Raw genomic sequence first — 19,156 nt, 5'->3', positions numbered from 1 at the left:
TATTGTTTTGAAGCGATTTTAGCCTGAAAGATGTATCAACGCTTTTGAGGGCCTCCATCAGGACGGCCAAATTTTGTATGATATGTATACAATAAATAAAAAGTCTCCTTGTTCCAACAGCATTTTACCCAACGGCATTGCAGTAGAATCAGTTCTCTTGATCAAGGTCGCAAGAGGCCTGACCTGTTAGCCACTTGTCAATTTGGCTTAACATGTATATAAACTGCTTGTTTTTATCTCCATCTCAGACCATAAAGTTATCATTAGGTCTGCACTGTTCTTTTTGTAACATAACTGGTTGCACAGTCAACGTTTTAGGTCTGGTTCACATTATATAAAACTTCTAAGAAGTATCTATCAGGAAAAGTTGTTTGATGGTGCATTATGTGACTGATGTCAGAAGCTAAACTTGTGCAGCACGATGGCAACATTCAGTGTCTGGTTCAGGTTCAAGACTCAAGTAAAAAACAAAAAAACCTCCTCTCTCCACAGCAGAGATTGCCTGTGACCTAATAAAAAATAGTAAACAGAATGGTCCACTTAATTTTATTAAACTCTTCTTCATCGGTCCAAACAAAACAATTACATGAACGTTTCATTCACACATCAACCTAGAAAGGTGGGAGGGTGCGATGGAAGCCGCAGCTTGGCAAGGCTCCTGGTAGGACTGGTGTCAGGGCGAGTAGTGGGAACACAGCAGTCTCTATTTGTAGAACTCGTGCTCCTGCTCGTCTTTCTTGATGACTGTTTTATACGCCTTTTCAAAATCCTTGGACAATACGATGTAGCGGTTCTCGCGGACTGCCAGCATGCCGCCCTAGGGACACAGAAGGACACTTCAGTTTCATGGCTTTGAGAGACGGACATGCTAGGCATGTGCTGAACCACATCTAATCCAAAGAGTTTTACCTTCACAGCAGCAAGGAGTAAAAACATGTGCTAATCATGATAAGAGGATAAGAGAGAGAATGTGCTGCACAGACGTACTGAACCAAACTTGAGAAAGAAAAACTACCTGTAACTGAGATTGAAGAATATTATTATATCACGTTTAAATGCTTCACCACAATCAGTCGGGAAGAACTACAAAACACGTCTAACATGTCACGGTATTTATCTTATTTGTCTGACTATACGACCCAGAATGGACCCAAAAAGGTAGAAAGGGCTCCGAGCTGCACTCAGTAGTTCAGGACTTTAAAATACGTATTGAAAGGTTATGAAGCGCCTCGTGAAAGGGGATGCATGTAAATTAGAACATGCCAACCCTGTAGAATAATTAAGAATAATTGAGGGAAACACGACTTGTTGGTCGGTGGTGCCCTGACAAGCTTGACATCTGAGAGCTGCCTTCCTCTTGAGGCTGCCACTGAAAGCAGCTAGAGTCTGGCAGTGCAGCGATGTTTGCCAGGTACCTATGTTGCACATCTTCACCGCCAGACCACACTGGCAGTGTGGTGCTTGGCCGTTCATGGTTAGGGGTGTCACAAATCATTAGCCACGGGAGAAAGAAGAAATATTTGCACAGGTGACATGTTACGTGGGTCTGTGGGGCACAATTCCCTAAAAAGTATTTTTCTTATTTGGGCTTAAGTCTCAGACAGAGATTAAAGAGGTGCACGACCCAGGACATTGTTCATTTTCCCCTCCCCTACACAATTGATTAGATTATGACAGCAGCAGGAATAATACAACCATGGTAACTAAAAGGATAGCTAGCTATCTAATAATTAAAAAAAATTAAAAAAAACACTTTGTTAATGACATTACGGTTACTTGACGAGAACAGACAAATATAAACGAGGCACAATCAATACACGCAATTACAATAGATCTAAGAAAATAAAATCTCTCAAGTGTTGCCAAGACATTCAGCAAAAGAACTGCCATACATTTAAGGGGTAGCATCAATGTTGTACATTTTGTAAAGAATGACAACAGAGAAGTCAGATCCCACCAATACAAGCGAGCCTGCACTTATTAGTGCACAGTGTGTGTGCTGAGCTCCAAATACCGGAAGGGTTTAAAGACCTTGAAGTAGTCGGGTCATTGGCCACACGATTAACAGGTAGAGAGAGGAACATTACTCAACCCATAAACTTAAAAGTCAACTTCTTTTCAGATGGTAGTCTTTATTTAACACTTACCTCTTGGCAGATCGAGTTGATGTCGGCACCAGAGATCTTATCAGGCCTCGCAACATCTGGAGCAGCGAGTAAAGGAATATTTTAAAGCTGCATGCTGAATGGAAAACACTAGGAACATCCTATTTGGCAGCTGAGCACTGAAATGGAAATCAATCCCATCATCAGCTCTATACCACAGGCATTGAACTTTGAAACTTGAGCCAAGAACAATCTAGACGATTACTGCTGAAGGAAATTCTCAGAAAGTGACAAAATCGTCACAATCACATTCTGCAAAGTTATTGTGCAGCTGGCAGTGCAAGTTCTAATATCTTCAAAATACAACCAGGCCAAATCAGCAAAAGCTCTTTCAAAAGTGATGACTCGAAAAAAATATCTTTGCCTTCCAATATTCAAAAAGTAAATAAAACAGCACTAAACACATAACAGAGAAGAATCGGGACAAGATGAGATTTCCAGAGTACACATTTCAAATATTCACATAACAAACTTGAGTATTTTTTTGTGCTTCCCCCATTGTGATGCCCTAAAACGTTATCAGTTGTCTAACCCAGTACAGTACTGCTTAATTCTTTTGGGAGTACTACGTCCCTTAAATGGAGGACATACCTCCACAGATTTGTTTCAAATTAGTAGTCAGTGAACGAACTGTGCTGCCAACGTTTTTTTATTTTCTCTAATTTTCAACCATCACTCAAGAAGAATCACGTGCCAGAAGATGTAGTATGCAAGGGATTTCAGATTCAGAATGGACAAGAGCGCTCTTCTACCCACAATCCATCCTGAACATCAGACAGAACGAACCCTGTTAGCATCATGTGAACTGTGTAATTTGCATTGTACTGGAAGTTTCATAGGTGCAACATTGGTTTAAAATGCAGATAATTAGGTCCATGAAGCACTTCACTATTCACGGTCTACTTTCTAAGCGTTGCACATAACAGGTGTTACTCAAAAGGTACTTATGATTTCATGCAGCAATTTGGAAAGGACTTAAAAAAAATGACAACTACAACGATCAGTTATAGTTAGAAAATGAATTGGGGTCCATGTTACATATATTAACAAGTAAAGAGGAAGACCTAAGGAAGGAAAAAAATGTACCCACAAAGGCACACTGAAATCACTGCAGTAAGATGTCATCATCATAGTAGGAGACAGGGTCATCAAACTGTTTATGATCTAGGTTTCATTCAGACAGCATTGTCAAACAACATCATATAACTGTTACTATTTTTTATTTTCGAAGCCCCCTCCTCATGCTATCACGGTTTACCTACAGTTTCTCTGATGTTGCAAACATAGATTATAAGGAGAGAATACTATCCTCTTCAGCTTAGTTGAAGATACGTTACCTTCATTTGTAAAATGTACTATCATCTACATGGGTATTTTGGTGCTAAGCAGGTGTGTGCCCAACCCGCCCTATAGTAGGTTGGTTCACTGAAAAGAAAGAAAAAAAAAAAACAAACACAGGAATTCAGCTTCTTTTGGAATTCAAGAGACAAGGAGGCTCTAATGTGGAGTGGGAGGCGTTCCACACTTTAGGAGCGATGTAAGAGACACATCCTCCTGGTCTGGGTCTGCGTATGCATGAGATGTGTGTAAATAGGAGTCCTGTTAAGAGGCGGTGTCTGGATGGTTTGTAAAAAAAGGTGCTTTTGTAGGAGTAGGTGGGGCTTAAGTTGTATTGTGCCTTGAAAGTGTGGAAGAAGTTTGAAATGAGCATGTTTGCGTATTGAAGGCTACTGGAGCTCCTAGAGGTGTGGTGTGATGCGAATTCTGTGTGGGAGACTGAGAACTATTCTCGCTGCTGAGTTCTGGATGATTTGTAGTCTTCTAGTGAGTTGTTTGGTGATCACGATGTAGAGGGTGTTCCCATAATCTAACTTGCTAGTGACTAAATGTCAATGACAGTTTTTCTAGGGTTGCTTGGGATCCATTTGAAAAGCTTCCTCAGCATCATCAGATTCGGGAAGCAGGATGAAGTGACAGTGTTGAATTGTGCAGTGATGTCCATTCTGCTGTTGATTATTCCGACAATTCTGAAATGGGAGATGGGTGTCAGCCTGAGTTCGGATGGACACCAACTGAGAACCATTGTGGGGTCTTCTTGCCAAAGGGCGCTACTTCTGTATTGTTGGTTGTAGGAAGTTGGCTCTGTATGCACTATTTCAAAGTAAGGAATAGTATGCACAGAGTCCAAGGGTTCCCCTTAGAGGTAAGATAGTGGCAAAAAGAGATAATACTAATGCTCTATTTTGTGGTAGTGTGGTCGAGCAGTAGGCTTATCAAAGGAGTAGTGTTAAGCATTTGTTGTACATACACACAGGCAATACATGAGAAACACACACTCAGAGACAATTCCAGGCCAATAGGTTTTTGTATAGAAAAATATATTTTCTTAGTTTATTTTAAGAACCACAGGTTCAAATTCTACATGTAATATCTCATTTGAAAGGTATTGCAGGTAACTACTTTAGGAACTTTGAATAATCACAATAGCATATATACCTTTTACATAAAACACATTTAGCTGTTTTAAAAGTTGACACTGCAATTTTCACAGTTCCTGGGGGAGGTAAAGTAATGTTAGTTCTTGCAGGTAAGTAAACCACCTACGGGGTTCAGATTGGGGTCCAAGGTAGCCCACCGTTGGGGGTTCAGAGCAACCCCAAAGTCACCACACCAGCAGCTCAGGGCCGGTCAGGTGCAGAGGTCAAGGAGGTGCCCAAAACACATAGGCTTCAATGGAGAAGGGGGTGCCCCGGTTCCAGTCTGCCAGCAGGTAAGTACCCGCGTCTTCGGAGGGCAGACCAGGGGGGTTTTGTAGGGCACCGGGGGGGGGGGGAGGGGACACACAAGTCAGCACAAAAAGTACACCCTCAGCAGCGTGGGGGCGGCCGGGTGCAGGCAAGGGGAGGGGGGCTCCTCGGGGTAGCCACCACCTGGGCAAGGGAGAGGGCCTCCTGGGGGTCACTCCTGCACTGGAGTTCCGATCCTTCAGGTCCTGGGGGCAGGGTCTTTGACCAGGCGTCGGGATTTCAGAGCCAGGTAGTCGCGGTCAGGGGGAGCCTCGGGATTCCCTCTGCAGGCGTCGCTGTGGGGGCTGAGGGAGGACAACTTGGGTTACTCACAGTCTTGGAGTCGCCTGGGGGTCCTCCCTGTAGCGTTGATTCTCCACCAGTCGAGCCGGGGTCGCCGGGTGCAGTGTTGCAAGTCTCACGCTTCTTGCGGGGATTGCAGGGGTCTTTAAATCTGCTCCTCTGGAAACAAAGTTGCAGTCTTTGTTGAACAGGGCCGCTGTTCTCGGGAGTTTCATGGTCTCTTGGAAGCAGGGCAGTCCTCTGAAGATTCAGGGGTCGCTGGTCCTGGGGAAAGCGTCGCTGGAGCAGTTTTTCTTCTGAAGGCAGGAGACAGGCCAGTAGGACTGGGGCCAAAGCAGTTGGTGTCTTCTTTCTTCTTCTGCAGGGGTTTTTCAGCTCAGCAGTCCTCTTCTTCTGTAAGTTGCAGGAATCTCAATTCTTAGGTTCAGGGAAGCCCTTAAATACAAAATTTGAGGGCGTGTTTAGGTCTGGGGGGTTAGTAGCCAATGGCTACTAGCCCTGAGGGTGGGTACACCCTCTTTGTGCCTCCTCCCAAGGGGAGGGGGTCACATTCCTATCCCTATTGGGGGAATCCTCCATCTGCAAGATGGAGGATTTCTAAAAGTTAGAGTCACTTCAGCTCAGGACACCTTAGGGGCTGTCCTGACTGGCCAGTGACTCCTCCTTGTTATTCTCATTATTTCCTCCGGCCTTGCCGCCAAAAGTGGGGCCGTGGCCAGAGGGGGCGGGCAACTCCACTAGCTGGAGTGCCCTGTGGTGCTGGAACAAAGGGGGTGAGCCTTTGAGGCTCACCGCCAGGTGTTACAGCTCCTGCCTGGGGGAGGTGTTAGCATCTCCACCCAGTGCAGGCTTTGTTACTGACCTCAGAGTGACAAAGGCACTCTCCCCATGGGGCCAGCAACATGTCTCGAGTGTGGCAGGCTGCTAAAACCAGTCAGCCTACACAGGTAGTTGGTTAAGGTTTCAGGGGGCACCTCTAAGGTGCCCTCTGGGGTGTATTTTACAATAAAATGTACACTGTCATCGGTGTGTATGTATTGTGCTGAGAAGTTTGATACCAAACTTCCCAGTTTTCAGTGTAGCCATTATGGTGCTGTGGAGTTCGTGTTTGACAAACTCCCAGACCATATACTCTTATGGCTACCCTGCACTTACAATGTCTAAGGTTTGGCTTAGACACTGTAGGGGCACAGTGCTCATGCACTGGTGCCCTCACCTATGGTATAGTGCACTCTGCCTTAGGGCTGTAAGGCCTGCTAGAGGGGTGACTTATCTATACTGCATAGGCAGTGTGAGGTTGGCATGGCACCCTGAGGGGAGTGCCATGTCGACTTACTCGTTTTGTCCTCACCAGCACACACAAGCTGGCAAGCAGTGTGTCTGTGCTGAGTGAGGGGTCCCCAGGGTGGCATAAGATACGCTGCAGCCCTTAGAGACCTTCCCTGGCATCAGGGCCCTTGGTACCAGGGGTACCAGTTACAAGGGACTTACCTGGATGCCAGGGTGTGCCAATTGTGGATACAAAAGTACAGGTTAGGGAAAGAACACTGGTGCTGGGGCCTGGTTAGCAGGCCTCAGCACACTTTCAATTCAAAACATAGCATCAGCAAAGGCAAAAAGTCAGGGGGTAACCATGCCAAGGAGGCATTTCCTTACATTGGTGTTGAGTTAAGACAGTTGGCTTTCACCCAGTAAACAACTTCAGTCATGCAGGTGGTAAACTTGTTTCTTGGGTCTGTATCTTGTAGGAAGACGTATGAGCAGTGTGACATCAGTGTAGGACAGGATGTTGAGGTCACATGCACAGATAACGGAGGACAGAGGGATGATGTATGCACTGAAAAGAGAGGGGCTGAGCGATGAACCATAAGATACTGTGTAGATCAATTTGCAAGCTTCTGGAGTATAAGGTGTCAGGCTGTGTTCCATCAGCTGATAAGGAGCAACACCAGTGGAGAGGGTCCTTGAACACAAATCTCATGTATGCGCCTGATGAAGATGTGATGTGAGACTGCCAAAAGGTGCAGAGAGGTCCAGAAGAGTGAGTGGTACTGTGTTTCCCCTGTCAGGATCAAGTGAGACTGTCTGGGGCAGCGATATGTGTTGTTTCAGTACTGTGGGGAGCCTGAATTTGGACTGTGGCGTGGAGAAGCTGGTGGTAGCTGAGATGTTCAGTGACACATTGGTTGATTACCTTCTCTAAGACCTTTGTCAGGTATGGCAGGCGAGAGGTGGGTCTGCAGTTGAAAAGCATGGGTGGGTCAGTGGATTGTTTCCTGAGCAGGGGCATAACAATGGGATGTTTCCACGAGTCCGTGAATGTGACTGAGTCAATGAAGGCATTGAGGATGGGTGTTGGTACTTCGCTGATCAGTAGGTGTCCTTTGGTGAAGGTGTGGTGGGGCAAAGCTCAGATGGGGACGTCTTAATGGTAGCAGTGACTTCGACAGAGGTGACGGCGGGCCACGAGGTCAGGATTCATCCTTTGGTCATGATGGAAATTTGAGTTGAGATAAAGGTCGTAGCTGTTGTATATGGAAGTGATTTTGTTATAGAAGAATTCAGAGATCTTGTTGCAAAAGACTTGTGAAGGGGTGGTGGTACTAGAGGCAACAGGAGTGGAGGTGAAATCTTTGATGATGAAGATTTCCTTGCTTCTGTTAGTGCCGGCATCAATGCAATATGCATAAGCTGTGCGCTTGGTGTTCCACATCTTCTGGTGGTAGTGTTTTAGGGCTGATCTGAAGATTTTTTCTTGACTAATTTTCCATTTATGCTCCATTTGCTTGCAGTGGCGTTTTCTTAAAATGAGTTACTATGAGTACCAGCTGGCTTGTGGTCAGGTTCTTGCCACTGGGTTCGGTTTAAGAGGAGCCAGGGTGACAGCGCATGCAGTAGCTGAGGTTCTTGCTCCAGGGGTGCTCAGACCAGTGCACAGGCGGGGTCAAGCCCACTCTTCCGAGAGGCTTTTCCAGCTGCAGCAGGCATTTCCCATGGTGGTGTAGAATTGGTATACAGAACCTGACGAGGGTATGGTCTGTCCATGTCATGGTTGCTGGCTTGCTGACTGATGCGGATTGAGAAAGTTGGTCCCTGGTGGTCTGTATGCAAGGGTTCCCAGGTATAAGTTGGCTGTGATGCATATCTTGCACTTGAGGTGTTCCACTTAGCTGGTAGGGGTATATATGTAAGCAGCGCAGCTGCTGATATCTTTGAATAGGATGCCGACTCCCCCTATAGGCTTGTGGTGATGGTCTTGCCTTGTGATCTTGTAGCCTGCAGGGATGGTTGTAGCGATGTCCAGTAGAGGTTGAGTTTAGCCATGTTTCTGTTTTGCAGTAAGCCCCTGTTAGAAATCGTGTCTTTAGTTGGCAGAGGTATACACTCTTCTCCAAGTAGAGACCATAATCCCAGTCAGTGTAAATCACAACACAATCCAAATGATCCTGCGCTCAGCCTCTGGTAGCTTGGCACAGAGCAGGCAGGCTTAACTTAAAAGACAATGTGTAAAGTATTTGTGCAATAACTCCTACAGTAACAGTGAAAACACCACAAAAATTACTCCTCACCAGTCTAGAAAAATAGATTAATATTTATCTGAATAAAATAAGACCAAAACAACAAAAATCAAATATGCACAAGTCAAGATATCCCTTTTTAAAAGGTTTAAATGAGTCTCAATCCTTAGGAATCAGTGGTTGTATTCTTTAAGCACATAGAACCTGGGCTGCGTCAAATATAACAATGCACAGGGTCATGAAGGAGAAGTTGCTTCGAAAAATAAGGCGCTGTGTAAGATTATCCGGCGCGCACCGACGATGCACCATTTCTTTCCATGCTGCAAGGTGATGCATCGATTTACAGGAGCGCAGCCTTGGTTCCTAGGAGCTGTGTTGAAAAATAAGCTGCAGTGTCAGACTTTCTGGTGTGGCACAGACAATGTGCAGTTTCTTTCTATGCTGCAAGGGGGATGTGTCGATGTGCAGAGCGCAGTCTTGGCTCCTGGCTGCGATGAGGGGATATTTTGATACCCAGGGACAATGCCTTGAAAATCCTTGATGCGCTGGTAAGAAGGAGCAGGTGCTGCATCTATCTGGTTGGCGGTGAGATGCTTTTTCAGCCGCGAGGCAGGAGCTGCATCGATTTCTGCAGGTGTTGCATTGATTTTCTGACACACTGGGATTTTCTTCTCTTTGGTGAAGTCTTTGTGGCCCTGAGACTTCAGAACAGGAGGCAAGCTCAATCCAAGCCCTTGGAGAGCACTTGTGGGGAAGGCAGAGTTCTTACAGCAGAATCAGGGGCCAGCAAGGCAACAAGCAGGGCAGCAGTCCTCTTCAGCAAAGCAGTCCAGCTGTAGATCCAGAAGTATCTAATTTTGGTGGGCCACAGACAGTATAAATTCCCAAAAATGCCTTTGAATTGGGGGAAACTTCAAAGAGTGATTCTGAAGTGCACAAGTTCCCCTTTTAACCCAGCCCTGTCTGCCAGGTTATCAGTCCTTTTTGTGGGGTAAGGCCACTGGCCTTTAAAGTGTGTAAGCTACTCCACCCGTCCTGCCCAGGGAGACCAATTCAGTATGCAGATGTGACCAAGTGTCCTGTGTTTATGGCTGTCTGGGTGGAATAGGCAAGGGGAGTGGTCAACCAACATAGCCCAGATGTGGATATATAAGGGCAGTTCTAAGGCTGGCCTATGACAGAAGCAGGCCTCACAGTAACGAGAAACAAATCTGTGGGTTTTTCACTACCACAACATGTAAAATACACATGTACATGTCCTGTCTTTTACTTACATATCACCCTGCCCTATGAGTTACTCAGGGCCTACCTTAGGGGTGACCTATGTAGAAAAAGGGGGGTTAGGGCTTGGCAGTGAAACTGCCCACACAGGCCTTGCAATGGCAGGCCTCAGACATGGTTAAGGGACTACTTATGCGGGCGGCACTATCAGCGCTGCAGGCCCACTAGTAGCATTTAATGTACAGGCCCTGTGCACAAGTAGTGCACTTTACTAGGGACTTACAAGTAAATTAAATATGCCAATTGGGTACAAGCCAAGGCTACCATGTCTTAGGGAGATAACTAGTGCTAAAGTGCACGTGCTAACAGTGGTAAAGTGCCCAGAGTCCTAAAGCCAACACAAACGAGGTCAGAAAAAGAGGAGAAAGGCAAAACATTTGAAGTGACCCCCTCAGAGAGGATCATTTTCCAACAGTCCCATATTCCAGTAGAGTGTTTGGTGGGTGAGGCAGGGGGAACGGAGGCAGTGTTGAGAAGCATGCATGCCAGTGTAGTGTGTTGTGCGTGTGGTGTTTGGTCTGTCTGGGTGTGTGTAAGTAGCTGGTTTGTGTGAGTGGGTGCTGTTGGTGTAGGACTGGTGGTTTTATGTGAGGGAGAGTGCATGAGAACTTGCAGGAGGTGTATGTGAACACTCCTTCCATGTTGTGTGGTGCAGTATGGCAGAAGTGTGGCGAGCAGTAGCCAGGGTAGAGAGCACCCTGGGAATACTGTTTGGCTAAAAATGGGAACTAGGAAAATACTTATTTCTTAACAGAGATGGGAGATGAACGGAAATGTATGGAAGGGTAAAGTGAGAGATTAGGAGAGGTTTACTGAGGGACTTGCTAATACAAAGGAGCATCATTATTGCTGTTCACAAACTAAAACTACACTTCCAAAGTTTCTCCAACCCTAAAGGTCCCAAACAGTAGAAAATGTATTCCACAAGACACTTCCATAGACAGTATCAAGACCCAAGAGGAATTAATGTCAAATGTTTTAATTATGTTGACTAAACAAAATAAAAAATAATTAAAAAATATTACCAAAGTAATTTGTGAAATAGACTTAGCTTATTGTATTCAAAATTTATATTACTCGCAACTGAATTAGAACTTAATTACATTTACTAAAATAATTAAAAATAGAAATACTAGTAAGGGTGATTTTGTTTTATTTAAAACTTATTTATGAAGTAGTAGCTAAATTGTTTAAACCTTTCATTGTGAAGGGTTAACATGCTATAACATTTTATTTTCCTAGTTTAGAAGTTACAATAATTTTGGTTTATACTTACATTAAAACATTTTTTAAAAAATAAACGTTATTAATTTTCCCTATAATTTCCCAAACAGAGTTCTCTGCAAGATGCAGAGATATATATCTATGTCTGAAATGTTACTAGTAGTAACTTTACACTCTTAAATTCAGTCTTTGATGTCTCCACCCCTTGAACTGAGGGGTAAGGCTACACATGGGTGTAAATCTACACTTGGAAATGTTCAAAAGCAAAATACCATAGAATTAGATTTAGATTGCAAGATGTACACGAGTAAATCTACACACGCAAGTTTACTTTGTGAAAAGTGCCCCAAGTGTTATTAAGTGCTGATCTCAAATCTTGCACTTACAGGGAGTGGATTCTTAAATTTTACAGGAATGCCGGACATGTTTAGGAGAAGGAAGGTGAGCCAGTTATCACCTGAATTAACCTACTCATGAAAAAAATCTGAATACATACATAGCACTGGAAGAAAGACACTGGCAGAATAAGAGGCTTCCCTTCTCACACATCACCTTATCTAGAAGTTAATTGCTACAAATAAATTGTAGGAATGCAATAAGCAAGTTGCTCATGACTTAATTTAGAAGCTACTTAGTATAAAAGTACTGGGAAATGTGAGGCCAAGTGAAGGGATACTTGTAATCTACGTTGGTTAAGGGAGCTTTTTGTACTATATGTCAAGTAAAAGAATCCTACAGAGCTACACATACATTTCAGACATTAGAAAACTGCATATTAGCCAGTGCTACCACAAATTGACTGAATAAATTAATTGTGCTATACCACAGCAGTAATAATCTAAAGTAAAAATTGGGATAAGTTGGTATTTTCTTTTAAATTGCTTCTAAAAATTAAAGACAATATCAGTTACACAAAATAAATGGAAATCACATACCATACCTGCACTAATATAACATTACTCCATTTGGATGTTCAACAAGATACTAATTTATGTGAGGGTTTGAAAAGCAAACAGTAATGTGTAAATAATTCACCATGATTTGACAGAATTCTACACACCCTTATCGTCATTATAATAATTACAGTATACAAAGGATACAGTCCTCTAGGTCCACCTCCTCAGACAAGTTCATTTTGCTTGTGATGGTGGAGAAAATGAGACGCTTCTGTCGTCTGTCTGGGACTGGAAATTCTATCTTACGGTCAAGTCGGCCTGGCCTCAGCAGTGCGGGATCCAGAGTGTCAGCTCGGTTGGTTGCCATTATGACCTGGAAGGAATATGCAAGCATGGTTAAGAAACTAGTTGTCCAAGAACACAGGATCAATGGTAACTTCACCAAAGGTTAAGCATCAAACTAAATATTCCAGCATTTTTCCAAAACATATTTAAAAACGGCCATTTAAAACGCTAACTTACATAAGAGATACCAATATAAATGTCAGGTTTCATTAAGTGCTCATTATTAGAGGTTATTCTGTTCTATGTGATATTAACTGTGGTGAGTGTAAGTATATAAGCTTTTTCAGAGACAAGCTACTTTAGCTTGGGGCAAGGGGAGCATGGACCTCAACTCTGATCTTAAATGCATTTTAAAAGATATCTCATGATACATTTTGAAGTCTATAGGAGTCTTGTGGGAAATTTCTTCAGTATGGCTCAATCTGGCACCTACATTCTTAACACAACCTTTTTCACAAGAAACGTCCATTATGACATTCAAAGACATTAAGCTAAAGGTTTTAGCAAACTACTTCAGTACATACACATTAGACAATTCCTTCAACACTATAAAGGAAAAGCGTCCAAATGCCGATATTTAGAAAAATAGCAAGTCTGAAATATTTTAGTTCAGAACAAAAGAAGAAGAAAAACAGAGAAAGAAAAAAGAAAAGAAATTGGGAGATGTAATGAACTACCTTCTTAATATTTGACAAGCCCTTACCTTCACATTAACATTTTGATCAAAGCCATCCATCTGATTTAACAACTCTAGGAGGATCCGCTGAACCTCCCGGTCCGCTGGAGATGAGAAAACAGGCACGGTCACCATAAGTAAACCTGGCTTAATAGCAACAAAAGCATGTACCACAATGGAATCTAAAACCACTGTTAACCTAAGAACACGAAATACAATGACGTATTTTAAACTATGCTTAGACGAGATGCCTAAATCATTATTTATATGAACTGGTAATGCAGAAGAGGTGGGAATCGGGATTAAAATATGTTACATTCCTAAATTAAATTAAAAAAAAAAAAAAATGCATTTATAGAAGGAAACATACTTTATAATTTAAGATGAATAATAGGTATGTGCAAGCCACGAATAATGTTAATGTTAAAATTATAATGGAAAGTTTCTTCTACTGTGCTAATTCACAGAAATACGAAAGGATCGAACTCAAAACTAAAATCAACATCACAAGACATAAAAGACATACTTTTGATTGATGTTATATGCCATTAAGAATAACCATGTTTAAATGTATATGGCAAAAAGATGTTAAAATGCTAAAATACATCAGCCAAATCCAGGGGCTCAGAAGTTGGTGTATGACGACTCACTGATTATCATCTCTCCCAACCAGCCACATAATGGTTTATTTTTACAGTTGATGACTTTCGGCAGCTCTAATGAAAAGTGAAGTATCCTGGCTAACATTCTTAAACAAGCCAATTAGAGAGTTCACAGTGATTTCTGGGAACTGGTAGCATGCTTACCTCAGCTTTAGACCTTCATTTTTTATTTCTCTTCCTATCCCTTCTTTTAACATAGTTATCTCATGGGTTTTATAACATATACTTTTTCATAATTTTGGTCTCAACTAACCACAGTTCCATTAACACTGTTGTAGATTATCCTGGATATTCTGGAGAAAACTCTGGGACTAACTAATAACAACCATCTTCCCTTCAATTCTCAGTTTAGCTCCTCAAACATTTCCTATTGACTCAAATGTTTAGCCAAAATTCTACCATTTTTGCCCCAGGGGTATCACGTTCAAGTGGTCTCCGCATGTATTCTAGCGGAGGATACAGAACAATGCATTGAGGAAAGTGGCCTATTTTAGCAGGTCACATATGTCTTAAACCAAAATTAATCTTCACTGGCTTCTAATCAGACAAAGACTGAAGTTTGAGATACTCTGTACACAAGTTATACCACAACATAGAAAAATCATGCCAATTTAGCCGTTACTCATCAACAGAATCTTACACTATCTTCTCAGCGTTCTCTTAGTTACTTGTGTCTCCATCTGTGGAACAATATAGCCCTGCCCATCAGGGATATGCAGTACCACTGGCGATCATGAAAGCCATGAAAATTTTGTTTTAATTATTGTAGTAGTCTGCCCTTGATACAAGGTACAGTCTCATCTTTCCTTTCCCTTTCTACAGCTAACAATGTCCACGGATTCTAGCACCAAGTTGTCCTTGTGTCAACAAGCACTGAATAAATATTAAACTACTGAAGTTAACATGCCACTGACACAGTAGAGTTTAGGTAACACCATGCCAATCACAATTGATCTTTTAACGTGCATTTCCACAAAATTTGTGATATTGTGGAGGTGATTTGAAGCAAAACAAATATGAATCCCTGTTTTAAAATGATAGTGGTTGATAAAGGAGTTCTGTACTAATCATAGTGTAATTTATATAGGAATAGAGGGAGCTATATATTTTTTTTCATGCATTTACTAGATTCTATTTTCTACTTATGTCTCTTTAAATTGTTCAAGCAGACCGTTTGCGGAAGATAAATAATCACAGACTAGTGTGCATTAGTCAGAAACTTTTCAGCAATTTTATGAGGGATCTGCAGACCAGGGGATTACAATAAACAGCTGTATCGCTACCTGAAGGTCCTCTTGGGAGATAAAATTGCACATCCGCCTTAAAATGACTAAGGGTTGGATAAAATCAACAACAAAGTTATTAGTGGAGAGAAGCTTGCGCCCATCTTTGGGTCAAGATCCTTTAAGATCCAAACACAAACCAGTGTAAACTTCATGGCGGCATAAAGTGCAATCCAAATTCCTACATCTACACAGGTTAAAGCAAGCACAGATCAAAAGCACTGAAGAGACACGTGAAGACGTTGGACCAACAAAATGACTTGCACCCTTTGCACTATCAAACTGGCATCGAATATGCAGAATGATAGTTCTGGCGAGAGATTAGCGATCAGTAAAAACGATAAGCAATTGTTTGTTATTGTACCTTTAGATACTGAAAACATCTTAGAATACAGGCTCCTCTATAAACATCTACGGATGAATTAATAAAAATAGGGAACAAAATCAACTGGTATTTTTCATTAGAATGGTCACAATGGTCACAAACCTAGGAGTGACATAAGGAATGGGGTAGGGTATGCAACTGCCGTCATGCAAGCTCTTTTGATAGTTATCAAAGTGAATTGGGACTGGTTTTCTCCAGAAGCACACCAATAGGTGATCTTTGACAAAACAAGAAAACACTTGCAACATGATCCTACGTTATGACAAATTCACAAATGTTTTTAGTGCACCTATGGAGCAATGCGTAATGTTTAAAAACATACAAGTATAAGATGTGTGCAAGCTTCCAATGGTTTTGTACACCTACATACAACTATCATTTGGTGAAAGGCAAGTGTTGCTTTTGATTCTTGGAACTCTGCTCATACCAGGGTTTCACTCTAAAATTGTAATTTAGTTGTGCGTATGCCAGCCCTCTACTTTAAATTAGCATTTTTTAGATTGCATAAAATTGTCAGACACCAAATGGCCTAATGCTTTGGTACAACATGGGATGCGTTAATTTTCTAACGTAACATTTATTTTAAGAATACATCCGAAGGTGAAACTGGAAACATATATGGCTATATTTGGAAAACACTGCGTTCCTGCACGACCCATCCACTCACTTCTATTCCAAAACCCATTTCGAGCATTTATTTGTAACAGCTGCACCACACAATAGTCTTGTTGCTACAAAAATAGTACTGCAGCAACAAACAGTTCATTATTCCAACAATACCTCCAGTCTGTGCATCAAAGCGTTTTGTTGCAATGGCATCAATTTCATCAATGAAGATGATAGCAGGGGCATTCTCCTTAGCCAGTCGGAAAACGTCTCGCACCATGCGGGGTCCTTCGCCCAGGTACTTCTGTACAAACTCTGAGCCTACCACTCGGATGAAGGCAGCTAGAAGGAGGTATAGAATCATTAAAAGAACTGTGATGCATGTTGAGCTTGAACAAGAATGGAGAGGCTATGAATTGGAAATGGATAGAATGTGTCACAGTAAATTCTCTCACACTGGTTCTTTTAAATATTTCCTTGCAAGGCACAAAAATACGCTTTGCAGTTCCCCAACTAGTCTCAGTATGACTCTTTGGTGAAAATTAACTGTTTCAGTCTTGAATCGCTTATCCAATGACAGAGCCTAACAAATCACCATTCACAACTTAATTTGAAGCTGTGTGTGGCACAAACACCAACATTTAAATGCCTTGGCAAGAATCTGTCTCACCTGCGTGTCTTCCTTCCAAAGACACTATACTCACCTGTGGTATGATGAGCTACTGCTTTGGCTAGCATAGTTTTCCCACATCCAGGAGGACCATACATAAGAACCCCACGGGGAGGATCAATGCCAATCTGAATGAAATGGGAGGGAGGTGGTAAAAGGACATCAATTAGTTATTTAGCTACCAAGATTCTACTATGAAATGCCTCTAATTATCAAGGATTCAGCTAACTGTGTACAATTAATGAAATGCTGATCAACTTCAGGTCTGCAGCTACCTGGACTGATTGTACAATGACTTGGAGCTCTACCCTTGCACTTCAAGCAAGAGGTTACCAATAAGTGGTAAAAATACAGAGAAAACTGAGGCCCAGAAAATACATTAAAGCTAACAAGTGGAGGCAAACAGTGCGCAGATAAGTAGACAAAAAAACTGCCCGTTTTGTAGCAAGAGTAACTCAAGAATGCTGCTACGGCACAAATTATCTGGCAGACCTTAAGAATCTAGGAAAATAATTAACCTGCTGCAATAAATATATCTGAAGATTGGTAACCCAAGGAACATACCAAAACACATTTTAATCAATGTCTGTGCCTCATAATTGCTAGATATGAAAAATATACCACAGGCTCTTTTGGACCTATATTTATGTACGCTAAAGGCAAAGATGAAGCCCATAACACAATTTCCCTGAGGTAAAACCTTTGGAAGGGGTGAGTTATGCCATCACAGGAGATAAGTGGTGTGCCACAAGATTGAACTAGATTAATTGGATCCTTAGTTTCAGTTTGACACCAATGAGGATGTCTGCTTCTGCAGATGCAGGGCGAGTGTTCCATGGTCGAGTTCCTACATACAAAAAGGGAAACACTGCAAGGTTCACTGTTGTAATCCACCCCAGGGACCTAGTCTTTGGATTAACCCTAACTTCATTCTCAGGTTGTTATGGAGGATTGTCCATTAAGGCACAAAGTCTAAATTTAAGACTGAAGGTAAACAATAACAGTGTGGCATGAATCACCCTTCTGCCTCACTTGAATGTCAGTCGAGTTCCTATCTTTTGACCTCTGATAATGGATGTGCTACTTAAATCTATTGTCCGTTCGCAATGACTTTTTGGGGGGGCAGGGAAGAGACAACAAGACAGCCCACTTGTAATTTCTGGAGTATCCAGAAATATCAATGACTTCGGTTTCTATTGTAATAATTATATTTACAATTATATTTCAAGATACACGCACAATGGGTTCATCTACACAGAATACTCAAGCATGACAATATCTAAGCAACGAAATAACAAAAATGAATGTCAGTCATCAGAATGCATCTAATTACATTACGCTAACTATATGGCGGTTACTTTTACATCGCAATGTTTTACTTTGTGGTACCTTCACATTGCAACACAAATGCTATTATTTCTAAATAGGTGTGTGAAGTGCGTTATAAACGCTCCTTACTATCTACACTTTGAAGAAAAGGTGTCTAATATTTATTTTACAATTTTGCGCTGATGAGCCTACCATATATATGTATTATGGGTTAACTCCTATTCATACGGGTGTGTGTGTAGCTACATATATAAAATCTACACCCAAACCCACATATATATATATATATATATGTATATTCACTCTAAAAACCAAAGGTTACAGGGGTGTTATAGTTAGGCTCAGGTAACTAACTCGTGCCATAAAGTCCTGCCATGCACAGTTTTTTCGTATTTTTTTATACTCAAATATTAAATTGATATTATCAATGCTGTTATTAAAGATGTCATGAGTGCCGTAATTTTTGGGATAATTAGCAGTAATTACACCACGTCATTGATGAGATCTTGTATGCGATCTTTGATATCACTGTAACGTTTGTAATAACATTATTGATAAGAAAACTGTGCATGGGAAGGGTGCGAGATATAGTACCTGAAAGAACCCCAACAATAACTGTTGAATTTCTTTGCTCTGGTATGAGTAAATTCAGACCCAAACTATACCGTCCCTGTAACCTTTGTTTTTTTTTCCCCTCTGATATATAGATAGATGCATATCTTTTTTACTGAAAAAGCCAAAATTTACAAGGACATTATAGTTAGGAAATAGAATTGAAAAAACCCTTAGAAATCCACTAATAAAAAAACAAAGGATACAGAGATGCTATAGTTAGCTTCAGGTTTTACACACATAAAACCATAGAAATTCAGAAGTTATAGTTAGCTCAAAAAACTGTAACTCGTACCCTAAGGTAACTGGAACTCGCGCCCCTGACATGCACAGTTTTGTCATAAATAATTTGATGGCAAATGATGCAGTGATATTGTCAAAGATTTCATAACTCATCTAATATGTAGGGTAGAGG

General features: G+C 41.7%; 1 protein-coding gene across 1 annotated transcript in view; it reads right to left on the bottom strand.

Annotated features, from left to right (window-relative positions):
• Nucleotides 1–530: 530 nt before the first annotated feature.
• PSMC4 (proteasome 26S subunit, ATPase 4) overlaps nt 531–19,156 on the bottom strand; it is a 34,795-nt gene continuing 16,169 nt past the window's right edge. Inside the window, exons 6-11 of the mRNA XM_069201059.1 lie at nt 16,835–16,928; nt 16,305–16,472; nt 13,222–13,298; nt 12,378–12,546; nt 2,148–2,203; nt 531–817 (exon numbers count right to left, since the gene is read on the bottom strand). Coding sequence (XP_069057160.1) covers nt 704–817; nt 2,148–2,203; nt 12,378–12,546; nt 13,222–13,298; nt 16,305–16,472; nt 16,835–16,928 — 678 coding nt within the window. The 3' untranslated portion in view covers nt 531–703. The remainder of the gene's footprint in view (nt 818–2,147; nt 2,204–12,377; nt 12,547–13,221; nt 13,299–16,304; nt 16,473–16,834; nt 16,929–19,156) is intronic.

The sequence above is a fragment of the Pleurodeles waltl genome, chromosome 7 (assembly GCF_031143425.1).
Source record: "Pleurodeles waltl isolate 20211129_DDA chromosome 7, aPleWal1.hap1.20221129, whole genome shotgun sequence".
NCBI classification, from domain to species: domain Eukaryota; kingdom Metazoa; phylum Chordata; class Amphibia; order Caudata; family Salamandridae; genus Pleurodeles; species Pleurodeles waltl.
Note: the sequence above shows the minus strand (reverse complement) of the source record. Positions and strands in the feature narration are given on the sequence as shown.